Source organism: Gobio gobio, assembly GCF_949357685.1.
Source record: "Gobio gobio genome assembly, chromosome: 14".
Taxonomy (NCBI): domain Eukaryota; kingdom Metazoa; phylum Chordata; class Actinopteri; order Cypriniformes; family Gobionidae; genus Gobio; species Gobio gobio.
In genome coordinates this window covers 37,930,618-37,957,540 of record NC_137107.1, presented here as the reverse complement: position 1 = coordinate 37,957,540, position 26,923 = coordinate 37,930,618, and the positions used below count along the sequence as shown (strand labels likewise).

General features: G+C 35.1%; 1 protein-coding gene across 1 annotated transcript; it reads left to right on the top strand.

Annotated features, from left to right (window-relative positions):
- Positions 1–3,644: 3,644 nt before the first annotated feature.
- Positions 3,645–23,838, top strand: lman1 (lectin, mannose-binding, 1). Its single transcript, XM_079836019.1, has 13 exons — positions 3,645–3,864; positions 4,991–5,145; positions 9,661–9,768; positions 11,627–11,688; positions 12,071–12,170; positions 13,138–13,261; positions 13,539–13,597; positions 13,789–13,921; positions 15,338–15,525; positions 15,760–15,830; positions 21,691–21,850; positions 22,882–23,003; positions 23,221–23,838. The coding sequence occupies exons 1-13, from the start codon at positions 3,672–3,674 to the stop codon at positions 23,255–23,257; spliced, it is 1,512 nt and encodes a 503-aa protein (XP_079692145.1). The 5' UTR covers positions 3,645–3,671; the 3' UTR covers positions 23,258–23,838.
- The last annotated feature ends 3,085 nt before the right edge of the window (positions 23,839–26,923 follow it).

Genomic DNA, 26,923 nt, shown 5'->3' with positions numbered 1-26,923 from the left:
CCCCCTTTCGCCTTCAGAACTGCCTTAATTCTACATGGCATTGATTCAACAAGGTGCTGAAAGCATTCTTTAGAAATGTTGGCCCATATTGATAGGATAGCATCTTGCAGTTGATGGAGATTTGTGGGATGCACATCCAGGGCACGACGCTCCCGTTCCACCACATCCCAAAGATGCTCTATTGGGTTGAGATCTGGTGACTGTGGGGGCCATTTTAGTACAGTGAACTCATTGTCATGTTCAAGAAACCAATTTGAAATGATTTGAGCTTTGTGACATGGTGCATTATCCTGCTGGAAGTAGCCATCAGAGGAAAGGTACATGGTGGTCATAAAGGGATGGACATGGTCAGAAACAATGCTCAGGTAGGCTGTGGCATTTAAACGATGCCCAATTGGCACTAAGGGGCCTAAAGTGTGCCAAGAAAACATCCCCCACACCATTACACCACCACCACCAGCCTGCACAGTGGTAACAAGGCATGATGGATCCATGTTCTCATTCTGTTTGCGCCAAATTCTGACTCTACCATCTGAATGTCTCAACAGAAATCGAGACTCATCAGACCAGGCAACATTTTTCCAGTCTTCAATTGTCCAATTTTGGTGAGCTCGTGCAAATTGTAGCCTCTTTTTCCTATTTGTAGTGGATATGAGTGGTACCCAGTGGGGTCTTCTGCTGTTGTAGCCCATCCGCCTCAAGGTTGTGCGTGTTGTGGCTTCCAGTGTTGGGAATAAGGGAAATATTTTTTTCAGTAACGAGTAATCAAACGAATTACTGTTTCTTCCGTTACAACGCCGTTATCGTTACTGAGAAAAAAAATGCGGCGTTAATATAATTGAGCTCACTGAAGCGGTTTTCATCCGAAAAGGCTCTCTGTCAGTCGGACCTGCAACGTGTGTGTGCGCGCGCCAGCCATGCGTGTTGGGGGGTGGGTTGGGTGGTACACATAACTGATGATGATTGGTGGGTGGGAGACAATGTTGAGGTTGATAGGTTGAGTTCACACACAGACACACACCTATGACGCACACGCATATGCACAGTCAGCGATGGCAAGTCTGGAAGTATAAGCGCTACTTTTCCCTCGTTGAGGTGAAAGGTAAGAATGTTTATGTAACGTGGAACTTATCCACAGGAAGAAAGAGTCTGTCCACGTCGGTGGCAAGTAATTCTAATCTAATGAAGCACCTCACATCATCACATTCCGCCACCAAATTAGTGGCTAAAAACCCAGGTGATAACGCGAGCGAGCTCCACTACCAAAGAAGTAGTACTGATAATATTTACACATTACACTATAGTAGGTCTACTGATAATATTTACAATAATGTATTGAATTGGATAGGTGTCTCTCACATTTTCTCACAGCAACATTACAATAGTGTACATTAATGTACAATGTTTTATAATAATAACTTATTGTATTTAGAGTCCAATTCATTCATTTAACATATTTAATATTGGGGGCATCCAAGTTATTTGACATATTTGAACATTTGGGGGGGGGGGGGGTAACACAGTAGTTACTTTCCCTGGTAATTAGTTACTTTTAGAATGATGTAACTCAGTTACTAACTCAGTTACTATTTGTAAGAAGTAACTAGTAACTATAACTAATTACTTTTTTTAAGTAACGTGCCCAACATTGGTGGCTTCACAAATGCTTTGCTGCATACCTCGGTTGTAACGAGTGGTTATTTCAGTCAAAGTTGCTCTTCTATCAGCTTGAATCAGTCGGCCCATTCTCCTCTGACCTCTAGCATCAACAAGCCATTTTCGCCCACAGGACTGCCGCATACTGGATGTTTTTCCCTTTTCACACCATTCTTTGTAAACCCTAGAAATGGTTGTGAGGGAAAATCCCAGTAACTGAGCAGATTGTGAAATACTCAGACCGGCCCGTCTGGCACCAACAACCATGCCACGCTCAAAATTGCTTAAATCACCTTTCTTTCCCATTCTGTCATTCAGTGTGGAGTTCAGGAGATTGTCTTGACCAGGACCACACCCCTAAATGCATTGAAGCAACTGCCATGTGATTGGTTGATTAGATAAATGCATTAATGAGAAATTGAACAGGTGTTCCTAATAATCCTTTAGGTGAGTGTATATATATATATATATATATATATATATATATATATATATATATATATATATATATATATATATATGTATGTATATATATATGTATGTATATATATATATGTATATATATATGTATGTATATATATATATGTATATATATATATGTATATATATATATATATATATATATATATATATATATATATATATATATATATATATATATATATATATATATATGTATATGTATATATATATATATATGTATATATATATATATATGTATATATATATATATATATATATATATATATATATATATATATATATATATATGTATATATATATATATATATATATATATATATATATATATATATATATATATATATATATATATATATATATATATATATATGTATATATATATATATATATATATATATATGTATATATATATATATATATATGTATATATATATATATATATATATATATATATATGTATATATATATATATATATATATATATATATATATATATATATATATATATATATATATATATATATATATATATATATATATGTATATATATATATATGTATATATATACTATAAGCAAACACACACACACACACACACACACACACACACACACACTCACACATTTTGAAACATGTTGTAGTGAGCTTTTTTAAGACCTTTTATTAAATGATAACAGAATGGCACACACACATTCATGTACATCTATCTTTGTGAGGACATTCATTGACCCAATGCAACCTCTAGCTCATTTAGCCAACTAAACTATGGAGGACCAAACCTGCAGAAATGAAAAAGAAATTAATCAATGAATGAATAAGTCAATAAATGAGTAAATAAATACATATACAAATATGTAAATTAATAACTATAAAAAGATAAAGAAATGTGATGGTAGGAAAATAAATAACAGAATAAACGACTTGATAAAATAAAGATGATTCATTTTTAATCAAATTACATTTTGTATTATCTTTCCCTTCATTTATTATTTTCTGCTTTTATACATTTAAAAAAAAATGTTTTTACTTTTATTTATTTGTTAATTATTTTTATATTTATTTTAATATTTATATATTTATTTTAATATTTATTTATTTATTACTAAACCATACCCTTAACCTAATTATAACCTTAACCCTAAAACCAAGCCAAACCGGCCAAAATGTCCTAACTTTACTCTTTGTCCATACTAGTTACTTTCCTTTAGTTGTACAAATAGCCTACACACACTTGATGACATTTAATAAAAGGTCTGGGGAAAAAATCATATTTAAATATTCAATATTAATTCATTACAGTTGCAAGAATAACACTTAAAATCATTTTTGGAGAATATTTCGGTTGATATGGTTTTTGTATAATATGACACGTTTACTAAATCATGTCTGAAAACGAGGCTCAAAGTGGTTCGCTTAATAATTCCCCGTGTGTCAATCTAGCGCTTCAGCCAATGAGAGAGCGCCCTGTTGGCCCTTCAGCATTTCCAGTCATCCCGCCCCTCCTCTGCGCTACGTCAGCATTCAGGCTCAAACATGGCGGTGCCCATAGCTAAGTTCCTGGCAGCTTATGCCTATTTATTACTAATATCTTTAATATTTCCGCACGTTTTCGCCGACAACGCTGCCGGGGACTTGCCGCACCGGCGCTTTGAGTATAAGTACAGTTTCAAAGGGCCACATCTGACACAGAGTGATGGAAGAATCCCATTCTGGATTCATACTGGGAGTAAGTTTATAGATGGGTGTCTGTCTGATCTCTCTCATCCATCTGTATCACTGTCTGTCATCTTTCAGCATGTTTAGGACATGTGGTTTAAATGCCCCTTGAAGTTTATGCGAGGTTGCATTAAAGTGAACTGAGTGGTGCAAATATTGCATTTTTGAATGAATGTTGATGGATTGTATGGCTTGTGCATGAGGGATTTCTTGTAATAATGAAAACTATGATATTTTGTAACACATCTAAAGTTAAAATATGGCTGCATTTTAAAATCAATGCTCTGCCTCTGTTCTGGTATGTTTGGTGCATTGTTAGTTGTTTTTTTGTCCAATGATGTTGCCCAATGATGAAATCAGATACTCTATAAGTGTGTATTCAAAGTATTTTGATTACTTATCAGATTCACATAATAATTTTTGATGCATAATTGTGGTGACCTAAATATATGCATGCTGTTTAACAGCTGACATGGCACTAGTTTTCCTAAAGGGTTAAACAGATCTGTCTCGGCATGTGGGAAGAGCAAAGTTCTGTGTTACAACACTTCCCAAGTCTTTCAAATACACCGCCACATATTAGCGGCAGGAGCAACCGGTGCTGTTTACTTGGTCCTCAAATTTAATATTGCGGTTTCTGTCACGTTCTGTTTAAAAAGATTTGTGTCAACAGAGAAATATGCTGTCAGGGAAGTTCATATTCGTATTTTTGGTAGTGTGCCAGATATTACACATGGGCGTGTGCATGATAATGATGAAATTATGTAACATAAATGTTTTGCTGTCTCAGACTGCCTAATAATACTTTCTATATTCTCTAATATAAGATAAACTAATGGGTTTGGCTAACTGCTCAATGATAATTATAGTTTTAATGGTAACAATTTATTTTGATAGTCCATTTTAGACATTATACTGACTATAAGTAACTTTGCAACTACCTATCAGCTTGTTCCACTAACCCGAACCCTACCAGTCTACTAACACTCTAATGAGAGTTAGTTGACATGTAGTTGTAAAGTTACTTATAGTTAGTAGAATGTCTAAAGTGGACCATTGAAATAAATATTTTAATTGTTAAACAATTTTCTATCTGTTCCTTCATTCATTCGTTTTCAAATGTCTCTTCACTCCAGATGCCATTCCTGGTGCGGATCAGGTTCGAATCACCCCCTCTCTGCGGAGCCAGAAGGGTTCGGTATGGACAAAATCACCTGTAAGTTTTGAACATTGGGAAGCTGAAGTGGCATTCCGTGTGTCCGGACGGGGACGAATGGGAGCAGATGGATTGGTAAGAGGGGGGAAAATAATTCTTAATAAATTGAGTATGTGAGCTACATTTTTGGCTCTGGGCATTTGTAAACATGCATAAGCATAGACACAAACTGTTATCGTTATGACTTTGTGGAGGGTCATTTTGACCCTTTGTAGGGACATGAAAGCCTTGAGTTAGTGTCACGGGTTGAATTCCAGGTCTGGGTCAACCTTGTGGAGTCCTGCAAGTAGTGTACTAGAAATTGCTTTGGATGTGCACTACCATTCAAAAGTTTGGGGTCAGTAAGATTTTTAAAGTGTTTTTAAAAGAAGTCTTGTATTCTCACGATGGCTGCATTTATTTGATTAAAAATAGTTAAAAACAGTAAAAAAAAAAGATACTTTTTATCTTACAACTCTGAATTTTTCTTGCAATTGCAAGTTTATGTCTTGCTATTTTGACTTTTTTTTCTCAAAATGTTAAGTTAATATCTCAAAATTCAGACTTATAAACTTGCAATTCTGTACAATTGTGAGAAATAAGTCGCAATTCTGACTTTTAGAAGTAAAGTCGCAGTTGGGAGAAATAAAGTCGCAGTTGGGAGAAATAAAGGCGCAGTTGGGGAGAAATAAAGGCGCAGTTGGGAGAAATAAAGGCGCAGTTGGGAGAAATAAAGGCGCAGTTGGGAGAAATAAAGTCGCAGTTGGGAGAAATAAAGGCGCAGTTGGGGAGAAATAAAGGCGCAGTTGGGGAGAAATAAAGTCGCAGTTGGGGAGAAATAAAGGCGCAGTTGGGAGAAATAAAGGCGCAGTTGGGAGAAATAAAGGCGCAGTTGGGAGAAATAAAGGCGCAGTTGGGGAGAAATAAAGTCGCAGTTGGGGAGAAATAAAGGCGCAGTTGGGAGAAATAAAGGCGCAGTTGGGAGAAATAAAGGCGCAGTTGGGAGAAATAAAGGCGCAGTTGGGGAGAAATAAAGGCGCAGTTGGGGAGAAATAAAGGCGCAGTTGGGGAGAAATAAAGGCGCAGTTGGGAGAAATAAAGGCGCAGTTGGGGAGAAATAAAGGCGCAGTTGGGAGAAATAAAGGCGCAGTTGGGGAGAAATAAAGGCGCAGTTGGGAGAAATAAAGGCGCAGTTGGGGAGAAATAAAGGCGCAGTTGGGGAGAAATAAAGGCGCAGTTGGGAGAAATAAAGGCGCAGTTGGGAGAAATAAAGTCGCAGTTGGGAGAAATAAAGTCGCAGTTGGGAGAAATAAAGGCGCAGTTGGGGAGAAATAAAGGCGCAGTTGGGAGAAATAAAGTCGCAGTTGGGAGAAATAAAGGCGCAGTTGGGAGAAATAAAGGCGCAGTTGGGGAGAAATAAAGGCGCAGTTGGGAGAAATAAGGGAGAAATAAAGGCGCAGTTGGGAGAAATAAAGGCGCAGTTGGGAGAAATAAAGGCGCAGTTGGGGAGAAATAAAGGCGCAGTTGGGGAGAAATAAAGGCGCAGTTGGGAGAAATAAAGGCGCAGTTGGGGAGAAATAAAGGCGCAGTTGGGAGAAATAAAGGCGCAGTTGGGGAGAAATAAAGGCGCAGTTGGGAGAAATAAAGGCGCAGTTGGGAGAAATAAAGGCGCAGTTGGGGAGAAATAAAGGCGCAGTTGGGAGAAATAAGGGAGAAATAAAGGCGCAGTTGGGAGAAATAAAGGCGCAGTTGGGGAGAAATAAAGGCGCAGTTGGGGAGAAATAAAGGCGCAGTTGGGAGAAATAAAGGCGCAGTTGGGGAGAAATAAAGGCGCAGTTGGGGAGAAATAAAGGCGCAGTTGGGAGAAATAAAGGCGCAGTTGGGGAGAAATAAAGGCGCAGTTGGGGAGAAATAAAGGCGCAGTTGGGGAGAAATAAAGGCGCAGTTGGGGAGAAATAAAGGCGCAGTTGGGAGAAATAAAGGCGCAGTTGGGAGAAATAAAGGCGCAGTTGGGGAGAAATAAAGGCGCAGTTGGGGAGAAATAAAGGCGCAGTTGGGAGAAATAAAGGCGCAGTTGGGAGAAATAAAGGCGCAGTTGGGAGAAATAAAGGCGCAGTTGGGAGAAATAAAGTCGCAGTTGGGAGAAATAAAGTCGCAGTTGGGAGAAATAAAGGCGCAGTTGGGGAGAAATAAAGGCGCAGTTGGGGAGGAATAAAGGCGCAGTTGGGGAGAAATAAAGGCGCAGTTGGGGAGAAATAAAGGCGCAGTTGGGAGAAATAAAGTCGCAGTTGGGAGAAATAAAGGCGCAGTTGGGAGAAATAAGGGAGAATTAAAGGCGCAGTTGGGAGAAATAAAGGCGCAGTTGGGGAGAAATAAAGGCGCAGTTGGGGAGAAATAAAGGCGCAGTTGGGAGAAATAAAGGCGCAGTTGGGGAGAAATAAAGGCGCAGTTGGGGAGAAATAAAGGCGCAGTTGGGAGAAATAAAGGCGCAGTTGGGGAGAAATAAAGGCGCAGTTGGGGAGAAATAAAGGCGCAGTTGGGGAGAAATAAAGGCGCAGTTGGGGAGAAATAAAGGCGCAGTTGGGGAGAAATAAAGGCGCAGTTGGGGAGAAATAAAGGCGCAGTTGGGAGAAATAAAGGCGCAGTTGGGAGAAATAAAGGCGCAGTTGGGGAGAAATAAAGGCGCAGTTGGGGAGAAATAAAGGCGCAGTTGGGGAGAAATAAAGGCGCAGTTGGGAGAAATAAAGGCGCAGTTGGGAGAAATAAAGGCGCAGTTGGGGAGAAATAAAGGCGCAGTTGGGGAGAAATAAAGGCGCAGTTGGGGAGAAATAAAGGCGCAGTTGGGAGAAATAAAGGCGCAGTTGGGGAGAAATAAAGGCGCAGTTGGGGAGAAATAAAGGCGCAGTTGGGGAGAAATAAAGGCGCAGTTGGGGAGAAATAAAGGCGCAGTTGGGGAGAAATAAAGGCGCAGTTGGGGAGAAATAAAGGCGCAGTTGGGGAGAAATAAAGGCGCAGTTGGGGAGAAATAAAGGCGCAGTTGGTGAGAAATAAAGGCGCAGTTGGTAGAAATAAAGGCGCAGTTGGGGAGAAATAAAGGCGCAGTTGGGGAGAAATAAAGGCGCAGTTGGGAGAAATAAAGGCGCAGTTGGGGAGAAATAAAGGCGCAGTTGGGGAGAAATAAAGGCGCAGTTGGGGAGAAATAAAGGCGCAGTTGGGGAGAAATAAAGGCGCAGTTGGGGAGAAATAAAGGCGCAGTTGGGGAGAAATAAAGGCGCAGTTGGGAGAAATAAAGGCGCAGTTGGGGAGAAATAAAGGCGCAGTTGGGGAGAAATAAAGGCGCAGTTGGGGAGAAATAAAGGCGCAGTTGGGGAGAAATAAAGGCGCAGTTGGGGAGAAATAAAGGCGCAGTTGGGGAGAAATAAAGGCGCAGTTGGGGAGAAATAAAGGCGCAGTTGGGGAGAAATAAAGGCGCAGTTGGGGAGAAATAAAGGCGCAGTTGGGGAGAAATAAAGGCGCAGTTGGGGAGAAATAAAGGCGCAGTTGGGAGAAATAAAGGCGCAGTTGGGGAGAAATAAAGGCGCAGTTGGTGAGAAATAAAGGCGCAGTTGGGGAGAAATAAAGGCGCAGTTGGGGAGAAATAAAGGCGCAGTTGGGGAGAAATAAAGGCGCAGTTGGGAGAAATAAAGGCGCAGTTGGGAGAAATAAAGGCGCAGTTGGGGAGAAATAAAGGCGCAGTTGGGGAGAAATAAAGGCGCAGTTGGGAGAAATAAAGGCGCAGTTGGGGAGAAATAAAGGCGCAGTTGGGGAGAAATAAAGGCGCAGTTGGGGAGAAATAAAGGCGCAGTTGGGGAGAAATAAAGGCACATAACTTTTATGTGTAAAGGACGCTGTATGTCATCATAATCACTAAAGCAGGAGGGCAGTGTGGGTACTTCCTGTGAAGTCATATCTAGAGATCAGAAGATCGTAGAGACTTGGTGGTGAGATATTTTTACTTTGGTCTTGTAACCGCATAGAAATGCGCTAACTGTCTCTCAGAACACCTGCACAGTCACGCCCGGGCAACCACCCAGAACACCCTAGAGTCGTGGCAGCAGGTTTGCATGGGCAAACATAGTCACATTTTCTTCGTAATATGTAAAAATCTAGTTTATTTTACTTTTATTTTCTCAAACCAGAAAAATTTAGGTTTCACTATGTTCAGTATTTTTCACTTCCTCTCCTCCCTGGTCAAATGAGCTCATTTTGTGTGGCTGCATTCCTGGGTGCTACAGCCTTGACTTAAACAAAATATAATTTCCTTTATTTGTTAGCAGTCATTAGGTTCAGATTTTTCATCTTATCGCAGGCACTTCTTTTTGCACAGAATAAATCATTTTATCAAAGAAACATCCATAGGTCATCCTTCATAAATTCATGAACTTTGTTCAACATTCACAGTTTAGAGCGAGTAATTATAATGTAGTCTTGTACGAGTAACATGCTTTCACTGAATTGTCCCACAGTCCAGTGGAGCAGACCACACCGATCTCAAGCACCACTCACCAAATTACCAATGTTCACTGAAGAGAGCCTGATGTGTGTGTGTGTGTGTGTGTGTGTGTTCTGTAGGCCATATGGTTCACGGTCGGTCAAGGTCTGGATGGTCCTGTGTACGGGGCTGCTGATCAGTGGAACGGCGTGGGAATATTCTTTGACTCATTTGATAATGATGGCAAGGTGATTGCACATGAGTATAATTTTAATAACTGCATTTTATATATGATGATGATTTTGTTTGTTTGTGAAGTTTAATTTATAACATTTATTATTGTATTTTACAATTATTGTTTTTGTATTTTGCAATTATTTTTGCCATTAGCTGTATCAATTATTACAAATATTTAGTTGTTTCTTTTAAGACCTCAACTAAAAAGTACTAGTTGCATTTTTGCTAAATAAATTAGCTAAATAAAACATACATACATACATGCATACATACATACATACATACATACATACATGCATACGTATGTATGTATGTATGTGTTATTTAGCAAAAATGCGACTAGCATTTACGTTCTAACTTTTTGGTTTAGAATGTAAATGCTATGTGCATTTTTGCTAAATAAAACTGAATATATATATATAATGCATAAATACACACACATACATGCATGCATACGGAAGTATTCATAGCGCTTCACTTTTTCCATGTATGTTACAGCCTTATTCCAAAATTGATTAAATCATTATTTCATTATTAATTCATTATAATTTTCCTCAATTATACAAACAATACCCTATAATGACAACATGAAAGAAGTTTGTTTGAAATCTTTGCAAATGTATTAAAAAAATAAATAAAAAAAGGGGAAAAAAAACACATGTACATAAGTATTCACAGCCTTTGCGCGATACTCCGTTGAAGCACCTTTGGCACCAATTACAGCCTCAAGTCTTTTTGAGTATGATGCTACAAGCTTGGCACACCTATTTTTGGGCAGTTTCTCCCATTTTTCTTTGAGTGACCTCTCAAGCTCCATCAGATTGGATGGGGAGCGTCGGTGCACATTCATTTTTCAGATCTCTCCAGAGATGTTCAATCGGGTTCAAGTCTGGGCTCTGGCTGGGCCACTCAAGGACATTCACAGAGTTGTCCCATAGCCACTCCTTTGTTATCTTGGCTGTGTGCTTAGAGTTGTTGTCCTGTTGGAAGATGACCCTTCGCCCCGGTCTGAGGTCCAGAGTGTTCTGGAGCAGGTTTTCATCAAGGATGTCTCTGTACATTGCTGCATTCATCTTCCCTCGATCCTGACTAGTCTGCCAGTTCCTGCCGCTGAAAAACATCCCCACAGCATGATGCTGCCACCACCATGCTTCACTGTAGGGATGGTATTGGTCAGGTGATGAATGGTGCCTGGTTTCCTCCAGACATGACGTTTGCCATTCAGGCCAAAGAGTTCAATCTTTGTGTCATCAGAACAGAGAATTTAGTTTCTCGTGGTCTGAGAGTCCTTCGGGTGTTAGGCAAACTCCAGGTGGCCTTTTAGTGAGGAGTGGCTTCCGTCTGGCCACTCTAGCATACAGGCCTGATTGGTGGAGTGCTGCAGAGATGGTTGTTCTTCTGGAAGGTTCTCCTCTCTCCACAGAGAAATGCTGGAGCTCTGTCAGAGTGACCATTGGGTTCTTGGTCACCTCCCTGACTAAGGCCTATCTCCCCCGATCGCTCAGTTATTTATATAAAAATATAATTTCTTAAGCCACTTTTTGTCTAGTAAATGCTTTTTAAAATCTTAATATTGGGGCTTTTCTTAGCAAATATTAATATTTGATAAATAAGCATATTGTGTAATACATTTGATTGTTTCTTTTTAACACTTGTTTGTGCCAGTAAAATGCCCAAATAATGTTTGTTTTTTTCAACAATGTGCATTTTTCAGTCAAAACACCTTAAGGTAGAGGTAAATCTATATATTATCATAGGATTATGTTAATGTGCTTAGCTTTTGCCTCAGGAACAAGACTTGTTTTGTGTCGTCTCTGTACTAAATAAGGATTATCTCTCTCTCTCTCTCTTCTGACCTTGCTATTGTAGAAAAACAACCCTGCTGTCCTGGTGGTTGGCAACAATGGAAAACTTGTTTATGACCATCAAAAGTAAGTAAACATATCCTCCTTGCTGACATCAGCGCTCTCATTTTTACAACTCAAAGGAGATTAGGAAATATGATTATTTATGAGAGAAAGTCTAATCCTCTGTCTGTCTTAATCTGAGTGCAGGAACAGTGAAAGCATTAGATTAGATCTGTGAGCCAGCGGGGGAGAGTTGTCAGCAGCATATGTGCTAGCTAGACTGTGCTAACACATCAAAAATACCCATAAGCCTTCATATTATTATATATATAAAGAGAAACCTTGACCAAAACTTTTTGACATGGAAAGGAAGCTTGTTGTCATTGTCTTTGTGTTTATATATATATATATATATATATATATATATATATGTTCATGTATTTGATAAGTAATATTTTTCCTCCAGTGATGGCACCACACAGTCTCTGGGTACGTGTCTTAGAGACTTCAGAAACAAACCTTACCCTGTCCGTGCCAAAATCATCTACTACAAGCAAACTTTATCGGTAGGTCAAGTTTATATCATCATATAACCAATAATATGTTTCAAATTAGATTAACACTAAAGAACTTACTAAAATCTATCAAGGAAAGTCTGTTCACTCAGTGGCCATATTTGCAATGGCTCCGGGCAGCTATTTCAGGCATACAAGACCAAGTCCTATCTATTTGAATAGGGGAGTCCTGGAATTTCAAATCAGCAACAAAATCTGACATGAACTGTCCCATAAATGTTGTTTCTTATGTTTAAATAGTGTTAAAAAAAGTTTTTTTTTTTTCAGGCTAAACAAGCCAATGCGCATGTGCAGTCTAAGCACGAGTCTCAGGTTTCTATGGGAACCGGCAGCTGCAGTGACGCAATGACTTTTACCAATCGACGATTGGCTCTTTTACTTTAGAAGGCGGGACTATTCTGCCATATTGTGCGTTGCAGTTTCTCCCATTCATGAGTAATAGGAGTGAACCGTCTTTCTATAGCTATAGTCTATGCCAGGGCTGTCCAAACTCGGTCCTGGAGGGCCACTGTCCTGCAGATTTTATCTCCAGCTTGCCTCAACACACCTGCTGGAAGTTTCCAGTATGCCTAGTAAGATCTTGATTATCTGGTTCAGGTGTGTTTGAATGTGGTTGGAGCTAAACTCTGCAGGACAGTGGCCCTCCAGGAGCAGGATTGGACACCCCTGGTCTATGCTATAATTAGACCTTTTGACCCTGATCATTTAATATTAGATTTTCAGTGAATCTTCAACTGTAAATGTACGTCAAAACAGTAGATCCATGTACAACTGGCAACACTAATATTATGTCCTCTACATGGAGTATTTTGTTGGATGTGTTCAGGTAAATTGTTTGAATATAATCTAGTCAAAAAAACTTGCCTTAATTGATCTTAAAGATTCTTGGAGAAATTGAAATGAAAATCTGAAATTTCCTAGATATAATAACGTCTGAATATGTTCTCAATGGCTTCAGGTTTTCATCAATAACGGCTTCACTCCTGATAAAGACGATTATGAGTTCTGCACTAAAGTTGAAAACATGATCATTCCTGAGACTGGTTATTTTGGCATCTCTGCAGCCACCGGAGGACTTGCAGGTATTTGTACATATCCAAATCCAGAGTTTTCTCTCTTCAGATTGTAGGTCTAATGTTGTCTTTGTTGTTTCAATTTTGATTTAGTTGAAGGGTAACAGAGTAAAATGGTTAGCATTCAACCATTAAGTTAAAGTAATCTAATGAATGGTTTATAACCATTTCTATAGCAGGTTCTATGGAAGTTTGAAACTTCAAAACGTGTTTAGTGTTGTTAGTGGCACTGAAATACACACTGCAACTGTAAAAATTAAAAATATGGCTACATTTCTTTCAACAGATGACCATGACGTGCTGTCATTTTTGCTGTTCAGACTTACCGAGCCTGGGCAGAATCTGGTACGCATTTTCCTCCCCACGCATTCGCATACACCCATTTAATTATGAATAAGTACGAAGAATCGGCCATACTTATTTCATAAGTGTCTACCTCTTACTCCATTCCTCTTGTTCATTATAATTGGAGTATGCGTAAGTGTGTCTATGTGCGTGAGTGTGTTTGAATGTGTGTTTTGTGTCTTTCTATAAAGCCTCCCCCAGAAAAAGAGATTCCCAAAGAGGAGAAGGACAAGTACCAGGAGGAATTTGAGAATTTCCAACAAGAGCTGGACAAAAGGAAAGAGGAGTTTCAGAAAGAGCACCCTGATGTCCAGGGGCAACCCAGTGAGTTGCTCTCATTCTGTCTGAAGTTTTGACCTCCGATTCACATTCAGCTTTTGAGTTTTTTTTAATGTTTATAGTCAATAGAAATGGCCTGGAAACATTAAGAAAAACTTGCATAAGAAATCTAGAATGGTAAAATGTATTTATATACACGCATCCATTTCCGATTCACTTTTTATGAATCCTGTTTTAATCTTAGATCTATGGAAGCTTGTTTCCATCATGGAGTAAAAAATATAAATGTATGAAATGTTTTTTTTTTTTTTACATTTTTCTCACAATTGTTTGAGTTTTTATCTCTCAATTCTGACTTTTTAACTCGCTATTGTGAGTTTATAACTGAATTCTGATTTTAAAAATTTTAAAAAGTTGCAATTGCATGGAGAAAAAAGTCAGAATTGCGAGGAAAAAGCAAGAAGTTAATCTTGCAATTCAGATTTTTTTTTTTATTTGAGACATAATTGTACTCAATTGTCAATTCTCTCAATTCTGATTTTATAACTTTCTATTGCGAGTTTATAACTCAATCCTGATAAAAATGTCAGAATTGCAAAACATAAACTCGAAATTCTGAGAAAAATAGTTGCAATTGCAAGGGGAAAAGTCAGAATTCGGATTAAAAGGCAAGAATTGTGAGTTTATCTTGCAATTCAGACTTTTTTTTTTAGAATTGAGGCATAAACTCTTAATTGTCAATTCTGACTTTATAACCCGTTATGGCGAGTATAACTCAATTCTGACCAAAAAAAGTCGCAATTGCAAGGGGAAAAGTCAGAATTCGGATTAAAAGGCAAGAATTGTGAGTTTATCTTGCAATTCAGACTTTTTTTTTTAGAATTGAGGCATAAACTCTTAATTGTCAATTCTGACTTTATAACCCGTTATGGCGAGTATAACTCAATTCTGACCAAAAAAAGTCGCAATTGCAAGGAAAAAAAGTCAGGCTTGTGAAGAAAAAGCAAGAACTTCGAGTTTATCTTGAAATTTAGACTTTCTGTTTTTTCAGAATTTTGAGATATAAACTCTCAATTGCAATTTATAAAGTCCAAATTGCGACATAAACCTGCAATTGCAAGGGAAAAAAAGCAATTGTGAGTTTTAAAAAGTCGCAATTACTTTTTTTTAATTTATTCTTTTATTCCATGGCGGAAACAAGCTTACATTTAGATTTGATTGGACAAGTCAGATTTGCTAAACTTTTATTTATTTAAAAAAATATATATTATTCTTTTATTTAATTTGTTTCTTTATAGATTTTTATTTTATTTGGACGCAACATTTTCCCCTAACCATGCAGTCTCTTTTATTACAGATACAGATTCGGTTACTGATTCATTTTAACTTACGGAGTTGTTTAAAAAAAATGAAAGTCCATATTTGTAGAAAAACATCTGTTCAGTGTTTCTCTTCTGGCAGTTGAGGACATGTATGAAAGCGTTAACGACCGGGAAATCCGTCAGGTGTTTGAGGGGCAGAATCGAATCCACCTGGAAATCAAGCAGTTGAACAGGCAGCTGGCCATGATTCTTGATGAACAACGCCGTTATGTGTCAGTCCTCACAGAGGAGATCTCCAAACGCACCTCACAAGCACAGTCAGGACAGGTATATTGTATTTAACAGCACTAAACACTTTTACATTGACCAGATTTTAATATTGAATGCCATCATGACGTCATCTCAGATCCAATCAAAATCCTTAAGATGTAATGGATTTCAATTGTTCAGTTTGTGAAGCACCAAAGTTGTATGGTTGATTTACTTTCTTACTGTGATTTTATCGAATTTATGCTCTAACCTGTCTTTGAGCCTAACTAATAGTTTACTTACTTTATTTAGGCTCCCACTCATGACATGGACACCATTATTAATACACAACAGGAGGTTTTAAGGAACCTTAATGAAGTAAGGTAAGTCACCAAGGAAAATATTGTTCTCCTGTCACAAAACTAGACTGAAACATTACTGTATTTTTCATAAAATTAGTCACACTTGACAATAAGTGGCACAGGGTCAAAATTGCATTTGAGGGAGAGAAAAAAAACTAGTGCTGGGCAATTCGTTAATCGTGATTAATTGCATCCAAAATAAAAGTTTGTGTTTACATAATATTTGTGTGGACTGTGTGAAATTATTAAATGTATACATGGAGTGTGTATTTATATATACATAAGAAATATTTGTATGTATATTTAGATAATTTATCTTGTATATAAAAATTGTATCTGTAAATATAACATATTTTTCTTAAATGTATACATGCATGTGTGTGTATTTTTTATATATATATATATATATATATATATATATATATATATATATATATATATATATATATATATATATATATATATATATATATATATATATATATATATATATATATATATATATATATATATATATATATATATATATATATATATATATATATATATATATATATATATATATATATGTATATATGTGTGTGTGTGTGTGTGTGTGTGTGTAAACGCACATTATGTAAACACAAATTTTTATTTTGAATGTGATTAATCACGATTAATCGATTGCCCAGCACTCGTTTGTTTTCTCTCCCTCAAAAATGCAATTTTGACCCAGTGCCACTTATAGTCAAGTGTGGCCGATTTAATCACGATTAATCGATTGCCCAGCACCAGAGGTGGACAGTAACGAAGTACATTTACTTGAGTACTGTACTTAAGTACACTTTACTTGTATCTGTACTTTACTTGAGTAGTATTTTTTTCAGGAAACTTTGACTTTTACTTCACTACATTTGAAAAGACAAATATTGTACTTTTTACTCCACTACATTTCTATCAAGGTCCTCAAAGCCGAAAGTCGTTTCTGTAGCAGCTTTGAAATTCAGTCGATGATTTTATTCGTCTTTAAAAGGTTTTGTTGTTGTTTGTTTTTGTTTTTGCAGACAGCCTATCAGTAATCACTCTTGTATAGCGTCATGTAACGTTTCCCAACATTTTTTGAACACTGATCAGTTTATAGCAAAATGGAAGAAGGCGGTTCCTCTGTGCAGTGTGTGCACTCATGGCTATAATTAAAAAGTGCGTTTCAGTTTTCTGAAAAGATTGAAGATTAGTTTAGTTGGCTTATTATTGACGCATGTCTCATAAAATGCTCAAATTTAAACTTCTGGGAGAAAGAGAAGAGTAAACAGTTGGGAGAACATCGGATGTGTATCAGTGTATTGGATCCGTGCATTTGGCCTTAAAGTGACAGCAGCTTTGTAACTTTTATACAAGTATTTAAATGAGTTTAAGGTAGTCGTACGCTAGCATGTCGGATGGAGCATCAATGATGGCATAATGTGCATTTATACAACAATGCAACAATAATAAAAATGCAGTGACATAAATGAGATTTACTTTTGATACTTGAGTACTTCTAAAAACAAATACTTCTGTACTTTTACTTAAATAAAAATCTGTTTTTAGAACGTGCACTTTTAATGGAGTAATATTTGACTAGTAGTACTTTTACTTTAACTCAAGTACTAGAGTTGTGTACTTTGTCCACCTCTGCCCAGCAGTAGTTTTTTTTTCTCTCCCTCAATGCAATTTTGACCCAGTGCCACTTATAGTCGAGTGTGACTGATTTAATCACGATTAATCGATTGCCCAGCACTTTTTTTTATTTCTTTTTTTTTTTATGTAAATACCAGTAAATTAAACAAAACTCACAACAAATCCTTCTAATTTAACTGTATTTAGAAGAGAAAAATTAAATGAATATTAATAAAATATTTGTTATAAACGCCAAGCTTTTATTTATTTAAAGCAAAACTGAAACCACCTGCTACACAAATAAATTTGGGCTTGTGTACCTCTCATTTTTGTTTTGTTTGCTTGATGTTAATTGCATTATATAAATATAATTATTTTTCAAAAATCTGGAAAATATGGTATCCTCCAGAAAAATCCTAGCCAATAAAGTGTTAAGTCGGATACAATCTCTGACTAGTAAAACAACTACTTAGAGGCCTTAGCGCATTACATGCCTTTGCAAAAAAAACTGAACAACGCAACCGATTAGGTTTTGTCTGTTAACTCTGTTTGTTGTGTCTTTTTACATAAAGATCTAAAGATGTTTGTTGTTTAATCCAGATTAAATACATTTGTTTGTCATTCTGTTTTTGGCCTCTGTAATGTCAGCATTGTTTTTTTGTTTTGTGAGCGGGCAGTTGTTTGTTTTCTTCCAGGTGTTTTTTAAGCGAGGTGTAGACGAACAAGGATTAAAGCACAAAGACGAAATCGAACAATAAGGCTTTAGGATTAGACACCAAAATACCGCATTTAAAACTCTTTATCTGTGCAAGTAGAGGATTAGCCCACAAAAGACTGTTTTTACAACTCTTTAACTCGGATGTGACCGAACTATAATGATTGTTAAACTGGCTTTTAGCACAACACTTACCTTTTGGGTTTGTTGTTTGGGATTTAACCAAGAGATTTGTTTGTAACGGATGCGTTTAGATTAAGATATTGGTGTTTTTAAACTCTTAATAACCCAATTACGTTATGTACTTTTATTAAATAAAGTTACTTTATCTTTTCCTTATCTGCACAATCTTGAATATTTTACGCCAACAAGACGGCCTATGAACGAATCTGTCATTTTTTCAAGATGTGCAATATTTATAAAAAGGTATTTGTTCGTTATGTAGTGCAGATATTGCTGCTTTTAATATTGCTATTAGCAAAGACATAATATAGCAGTCTTCATCAAAAGGGCAGCATTGAGGTCACATTGTCGGAAAGACGTTGAAAAGATCAGTAATCTGTGCCGATTGTTCATTTGGGCTAATCCTATTGCCGCGCATTTAAACAGCATTTGGTCCGCCACAAACAAATGCTCAGTTGATCGAATTCGTTTTATAGATTATGCACATATTAAGATCTTGACCTTTTCTTTTTTTTTATCATAATTTCATTTTACTCATCTGAGCCCAACTAAATTACTCATCTGAGGGGGAAAAAAGGCTTCCTCTGACATATAGGTCATTTGAAGTGGATAAAGATTACTGAGAGATTCTAAATGTTCACTTTTTGCCTCAGGGGAGATTTATGTCTAATTATTTTCCCTCCTCCCCTTAAGAAACAAATTTGATTTTGTTTAGGCTCCTTATGGGCCTCTGTTTGATGGATTATATGCGAATCTTTAAATATACCCATCATACACCAGCGAATACATGGTCTGCTTCTGATTGCTTTCTTGTCTTTGTAATTCCCCAAGGAGTCTGTACTTATGACTTACCAAACGTTTTCATTATATATATATATTTTTTTTTTAATCCTAGTAATCATCTTAGAATTTTGAAGATGATATCCGAAGAAATGGGGTTCAGGCACAGGATAATACGTGATCAGTAAAAAATGCAAGTTAAGCAGAGAAATTATCTTAAATATGAAGATGTGTTCCTGATTAAAAGGTTAAACCGCACGCTGCTCTTTTAATGTGCAGACCTCAGGTTTGATGAAAAATTTAATTATGTATTATAAGAAATCCATTTTAAATGTAATTTAATTCCCTTAGGGTTTTCTCTTTTAATCATATAGTACTGAAGCATTTCTAGATTTGCATGTTTATCATCTTTTTTTGTAAGATTTGTATAGTACTCCATCTTTAATGACCATTTATAACCAAATGAAAGTGCATCCACACCCCCACAAGGAAAGCTGTGGCATGGCCCGAATGGGTATTTCTTAATCATCTGAAATATGTTTAAGAAAGGGACCATGTTTTTAGGAAGATTAATTTAGCAATCGTTCCTGCTTGCGCTGCATGGTAATTTCATTTTTTCTATGAGGCTGAAGGATAAATGGCCTTTTGGGAGAGTTAAGAGGAGGCTTAAAAGATTAGATTGGGACAATTCACTGTAATATTAAGATTTTCTTGGCCAAAGAAGTCATTTGCCAGTGTAATCAGGGATTTTTTTCACCAGCGTTTTTTGCATGCAGTGCTCTCAAGATTCCACTAGAGAGAACGGCTCAACTTTTATACCAGCCAGAGCTGAGCAGTACATTTCTATGGCAGAGTTTGATTTGTTGCTCATTGAGACCTGAAGGAGTTCAGGAGATGCTTAGTTTGACTGTACTTTCTACATTTTTAGAAATGGTTCAAATAATTTGTTATTTTATAACCATTTTGTTGGTGAATATTTGTCCGATGGTCATGTAAAACTTGGAAATATCTGGGAATTTATTCAAATCATCATTCCTGGAAAATATATTGAAATGTGAGTCATGGAAAAAAAGGGTCAATATAATCTTTCTCTACAAGTGCACTCAGAAAAAAGAAACGCATTCAAATGTCAGAATGTTATTTGTCTTTTTGGAGACATTTATATATCAATAAGTATAATCTTTCACTCTCAGAAAAAAAGGTGTCGGTACACAAAAGCTGTCGGTACACATTTGTATCTAAAGGGTGCATATTGGTACCTTTAAAGGTACATATGTGACCCTGGACCACAAAACCAGTCATAAGGGTCAATTTTTTTAAATTGATACACTGTCTGAAAGCTATAAATATAAGAAATAAGCTTTCCATTGATTTGTGGTTTGTTACACAGAGAAAAAATGCTATCAAAATTGTACCTTTAGGGGTACAACAGCTTGGCCCTTAAAAGGACATATTTGTATCTTCTTTTTTACCACAAAAAGGTTCATGGTCGTACCTTAAGGTATGTATTTGTTCTCTAGGGTACTAATAGCACCTTTTTAGGAGTAAAAAAGTACAAATATATCATTTTAAGGGTACAGCCCCAGTGACAAGATGTTGTACCCTTAAAGGTACAATTTTGAAACCCTTTATGTGTGTAGGATAGGACAATATTTAGCCGAGATACAACTATTTGAAAATCTGGAATCTGAGGGTGCAAAAAAATCGAAATATTGAGATAATCACCTTTTAAGTTGTCCAAATCAAGTCCTTAGCAATGCATATTACTACTACTAATAAAAATTAGTATATATTTTCAGTTGGAAATTTACAAAATCTCTTCATGGAACAACGGATCTTTACTTAATATCCTAATGATTTTTATCATTAATTTTGACCCACACTGTATTGTTGGCTATTGCCACAAATATACCTGTGTGACTTATGACTGGTTTTATGGTCCAGGGTCGCATATTGGTACCTAAAAGGAACGGCAAAAAAAACTTTTGAAAAGGAACTGCCCCAGTGACAGCTTTTGTACCTTTTTTTTCTGAGTGTTTAAGTCTATTAGTTCCAAGGATTGGTATGTGACATGCTGCAAATTAATTTGAATACTTTGAGTGAAGACAGGAAGTGCAAATCAAAATTAATTTTTTTTTTGCGTAGTCATGTCTACAATAGAGCAATAATGTCATGAAATCCAGAAAACATGAGCTTTGTCTTAAGAATCAGATCAGATATTCAAAGCTTAAAGCTGTTTTGTGCATTTAAAACTCAGATTAAGTCTTGTGACACTGTGTCTCAGAGGAATTGATTGTTTGATACGATCCTCTTGTATGACATACTGTTTCCTTGTATGTAAACAGGCAGAAAATGAGTTAGCCTTCCTCTTAAAGCCTTAATGTTGAACCATCTGGCAGCCAGGCAAAATCTTTAAAAATGTTCAACTTTTTTTTTTCTTCTTGAATAATTACTAGTATTTCACATGATGTCTGTCTCAGTCTTTATCAGATTTATGAATGTTTTTCAAAACATGAGGGCAAATGAAGCATTGCACTAATGTTGTTTTAATGTTGTGGTTTGTAGGAGCTCGTTGTCAGGCTCACTGAAGCAGTTGGCAGTGGGTCAACAGCAGGGTAACACAGGCGGACTCGGATCATTCGAGACAATCCAGCACTTCAATGAAATCAAGGAGCATTTGCATGTCGTCAAGAGGAGCGTTGAACACATTATTCAGAAAAACGCGGTGAGTTCACAATAAAGCAGCATTTCTGATATGGACAATGCATCTTATAGCATGGCATTTGTGTGGCTTAGCTGACAAATAGTGCACAGTTGGATATCTGTTCATAGTCATAGTTTGACAAAAAATGTCTGCTGAATGTATAAATGGAAATGTTTTTGACCATCTAGTTGTCATTTTTGATGACATGGTACAATTTATTGGTATACTTGTCAGGGTTAAAACCAACTAATCCATAAAAAACATAAAACACTTTAACTGAAATATAAAATAAAAAATAAAAAAACAAACTTATTTTATTTAAATTTCCATGGCAACAGTTCTCATTTTATTTAGTTTAGCCTGATGATTGAACTTGTATTGAAATAACTACAACTGAAACTGAAATAAAAACATAGACATCATAACTTAAAAATGACAAAAACACAACAAAAGTACTTCAACTTTAACTATAATTAAAATGAAAGAATGAAATAAAAAAATACATAGACATAAAAACTAAAAATGACAAACACAACAAAAGTATTCAAACTTTAACTATAATTAAAATGAAAGAAGAAAATATCAAATAAAAGCAAATTCTGAATATTATTAAATATTAATAAAATTATAATAGTATCTCGATGCTAAAATAACACTGATTTTTGTTTAATGTTTAAAAACTATATTATATTATTATATTAATTATATTTATTTAGGGCTGTCAAATGATTAATCACAATTACTATATCTATATCTATCTATATTTATCTCAGCAGCTATATATAAAATACATTAGAATTATTATAAATATATTAATATAATATAATATTCTTTCCTAAATGTATACGTGTGTGTGTGTGTGTGTGTGTATACATAATAATTATACACAGTACACACATATATTATGTACAAACAAACGTTCATTTTGGATGCGTTTTAATCGTTTGACAGCACTAATTATGTTGTATTGTATTGTATTATATTATATTAAATAAAGAGGGAACAACCAAATTATTCATGTATTCTTATTTATTTTTGGTCACATTCCTTAGAATCCTGCAGAAAAGGTGCAATGTCCCGAACATCCTACCTTACCCTCCTGCCTCTCTACCACACACTTCATGGTCTTCATCGTCATTCAGTCCCTCCTCTTCTTTGGCTACGTTATGTACAAGTGAGTGAATGTTTATGTTTTCTTTAAGACGTGGGTAAATGAGTGTGCAAAAGAGTTTTGTTCCTGTCTGAGAACAATGGTTTCCTCCGATGTTTTGGTAGTTAAAGCTCTGAAATCTGTCTTTGAATGAAATGTTCTGTTGTTCACAAAATGAAAAGGCAAGAAGGACATTTGCATGCCTGCTGACTCTGTTTTTGTTTCTCTCATCTACTTCCAGGAGTCAACAGGAAGCAGCAGCTAAGAAGTTTTTTTGATGATTCGTAGCTCTTGGTAAACACAGCACAACATGTAAATTGCCCATTTTTGTTAATTTCTAGTTGGTTTGTTTTCTGTCAAACTGTAAATTATTATACTTGAAAACTGAAGTATTTTGTTTGAGTTTTTCTTTTCTTTTTTTTCTTAATTTTTAATTTGATCAGAGTTGTTATACGGGGATTGAATGACTGCTCTTTTCCGTGTGTGTGTGTGTGTGTGTGTGTGTGTGTGTGTGTGTGTGTGGCATTTTCAATTGAAGATTCCTGAATATGATGTAATATATATTCTTTAGAGGTCCGACATTATAATTACTGTTCAATTCTGGTCCAGGAAACATTTCAAGAACTCAATCACTGTCCCAGGAATGTTCTGAACTGTGGTAACTGAAGTAATCACAATAAGATTGAATATTTTCACTTTGGTATTACCTTTACTATAAGGCATATTTTTCCTCCACAAGTGTTAAAGCCTTATTGTATTGGAGAAAGCAAGAACCCAGAAGTTGTGAATGTGTTCTTTGAATCTTTAAAAAACAAATGTTTTTCTTCTCAAACAATTTACATAAAACAAATCAAATGACCTTTTGTGTTGTCACATTTTGTCAACTTAATAACATGCATGAGTGTTTTTTTCTTTTGTAGAAATTATATAATTATGCCAATCAGTTGTTTTGAGGTGAGAATACATGCATACATGTTTACATATACTGTATGTCTAGTGCTGATATACACTATATTGCCAAAAGTATTGGGACACCCCTCCACTTCCCAATCACTTCCATGGCCTCAGGTTTATAAAATCAAGCACCTAGGCATGCAGATGCTTCTACAAACATTTGTGAAAGAATGGGTCGCTCTCAGGAGCTCCGTGAATTCAAGCGTGGGACCGTGAGGTTGCCACCTGTGCAATAAGTCAATTCGTGAAATTTCCTCACTACTAAATATTCCACGGTCAACTGTTAGTGGTATTATAACAAAGTGGAAGCAATTGGGAACAACAGCAACTCAGCCACGAAGTGGTAGGCCACATAAAATCACAGAGTGGGGTCAGCGCATGCTGAGGCGCACGCGCAGAAGTCGCCAACTTTTTGCAGACTCAATAGCTACAGACCTCCAAACTTCGTGTGGCCTTCAGATTAGCTCAAGAACAGTGCATAGAGAGCTTCATGGAATGGGTTTCCATGGCTGAGCAGCTGCATCCAAGACTTACATCACCAAGTGCAATGCAAAGCGTGGGATGCAGTGGTGTAAAGCACTCCGCCACTGGACTCTAGAGCAGTGGAGATGTGTTCTCTGGAGTGACCAATCACGCTTCTTTGTCTGGCATTTTGGCGGTTGCCAGGGGAACGGTACTTTCCTGACTGCATTGTGCCAAGTATAAAGTTGATTTTCAGGGGTTGGGCTTGTCCCTTTAGTTCCAGTGAAAGGAACTCTTAATGCTTCAGCTCACTAAGACATTTTGGACAATTTCAAGCTCCCAACTTTGTGGGAACAGTTTGAGGATGGCCCTTTCCTGTTCCAACATGACACCAGTGCACAAAACAAGGTCCATAAAGACATGGAAGAGTGAGTTTGGTGTGGAGGAACTTGACTGGCCTGCACAGAGTCCTGACCTCAACCCAAAAGAACACCTTTGGGATGAATTAGAGCGGAGACTGCGAGCCAGGCCTTCTCGTCCAACATCAGTGCCTGACCTCACAAATGTGCTTCCAGAAGAATGGTCAAAAATTCCCATAAACACAACCTTGTGGAAAGCCTTCCTAGAAGAGTTGAAGCTGTAATAGCTGCAAAGGGTGGGACAATTCCATATTAAACCTACGAATTAGAAATGGAATGTCATTTAAAGTTCATGTGCATGTAAAGCAGGCGTCCCAAAACTTTTGCCATTATAGTGCATCAGTAGTAAGTTATATCAGTAAGTCATACAAGCACACATTGTTTTTCTACTTTTATGCAAAAAGCTAATAACATGCATAAGCATTTAGTCATAAACTTGCCAAAGATTATACATTCTTAAAAGTAATTTCTGCCTGTTACAAGAATATATTGTAATATAATTCACAGCTGACACTGTCTAAATGAGTAGCAGAAGTGCGGATGGAAGCTTTGAGCTCCTGGATGCAGATGTAACTCTGTCTGACAGGGACGGCCTCATGCCGGGGATTATGTAAGGAACCCAGCCGTGAGCCATAGTGCTGCTCTATAGAAGCTTCTATGACCCGGGCCATCGTTAGGGATTAGATCAGAGACAGAGGGCTTTAACACACTTTCTCCACCTTTATTCAGCTCCAATCATCACAAACAACTGATTGCATGTGTCAAGGCTTCGTGTCAATAGTGAAGAAAGGGAACTGGGTCGATTACAATCCAGAATGTTTTGAAAAAAACAGGCCAATAAGTATTTTGCTGTGGGAAATGTTAGAAATATATATTATATGTATTCTATTATATGTATTCTATTATATTTATTATATATTATATTATATTTATTATATATTATATTATATTTATTATATATTATATTATATTTATTATATATTATATTATATTTATTATATATTATATTATATTTATTATATATTATATTATATTTATTATATATTATATTATATTTATTATATATTATATTATATTTATTATATATTATATTATATTTATTATATATTATATTATATTTATTATATATTATATTATATTTATTATATATTATATTATATTTATTATATATTATATTATATTTATTATATATTATATTATATTTATTATATATTAAAGTTATATTATATTATATTAATTATAGTATATTAATTATATGATATATAATATTATATTATATTTATTCTATTATATTATATTAACTATAGTATATTTATTCTATTTATTCTATTATATATATTATATTAATTGTATTATATTATATTGATCGTAGTATATTAATCATAGTATATTAATCATAGTATATTAATCATATTAATTGTATTAAATTATATTCATTATATTATACATTATAATTATTATAGTATATCAATTATGTTTATTATATTTATTATATTATATTAATTAAATTAATTTATTTTAATTAAATGTATTATATTATAATTAATATAATATACTATATAATATATTATAATAAATATAATTAAAATAAATTAATTTAATTAATATAATATAATAAATATAATATATAATATAATATAATAAATATAATAAACATAATTAATATACTATAATAATTATAATATATAATATAATAAATATAAAATTAATATAATATAATAAATATAATATAATATATAATAAATATATTATATTATATTTATTATATTATCATATATTATATTTATTATAGTATATTAATTATATTTATTATTATATTATGTTAGAGTATATTATGTTTATTATATTATAATTATTATATTAATTTATATTTATTATATTTTATTATATTATATTAATTATAGTATATTAATTATATTAATTATAGTATATTAAATTATATATATTATATTATATATTATATTTATTATATTTTATTATATTATATTAATTATATTATATTATTTATATTATATTCATTATATTATATAATATATTAATTAATTATATTATATATTACATTATATATGATATTATGTATTATATATTGTATTAGATATTATATTATAT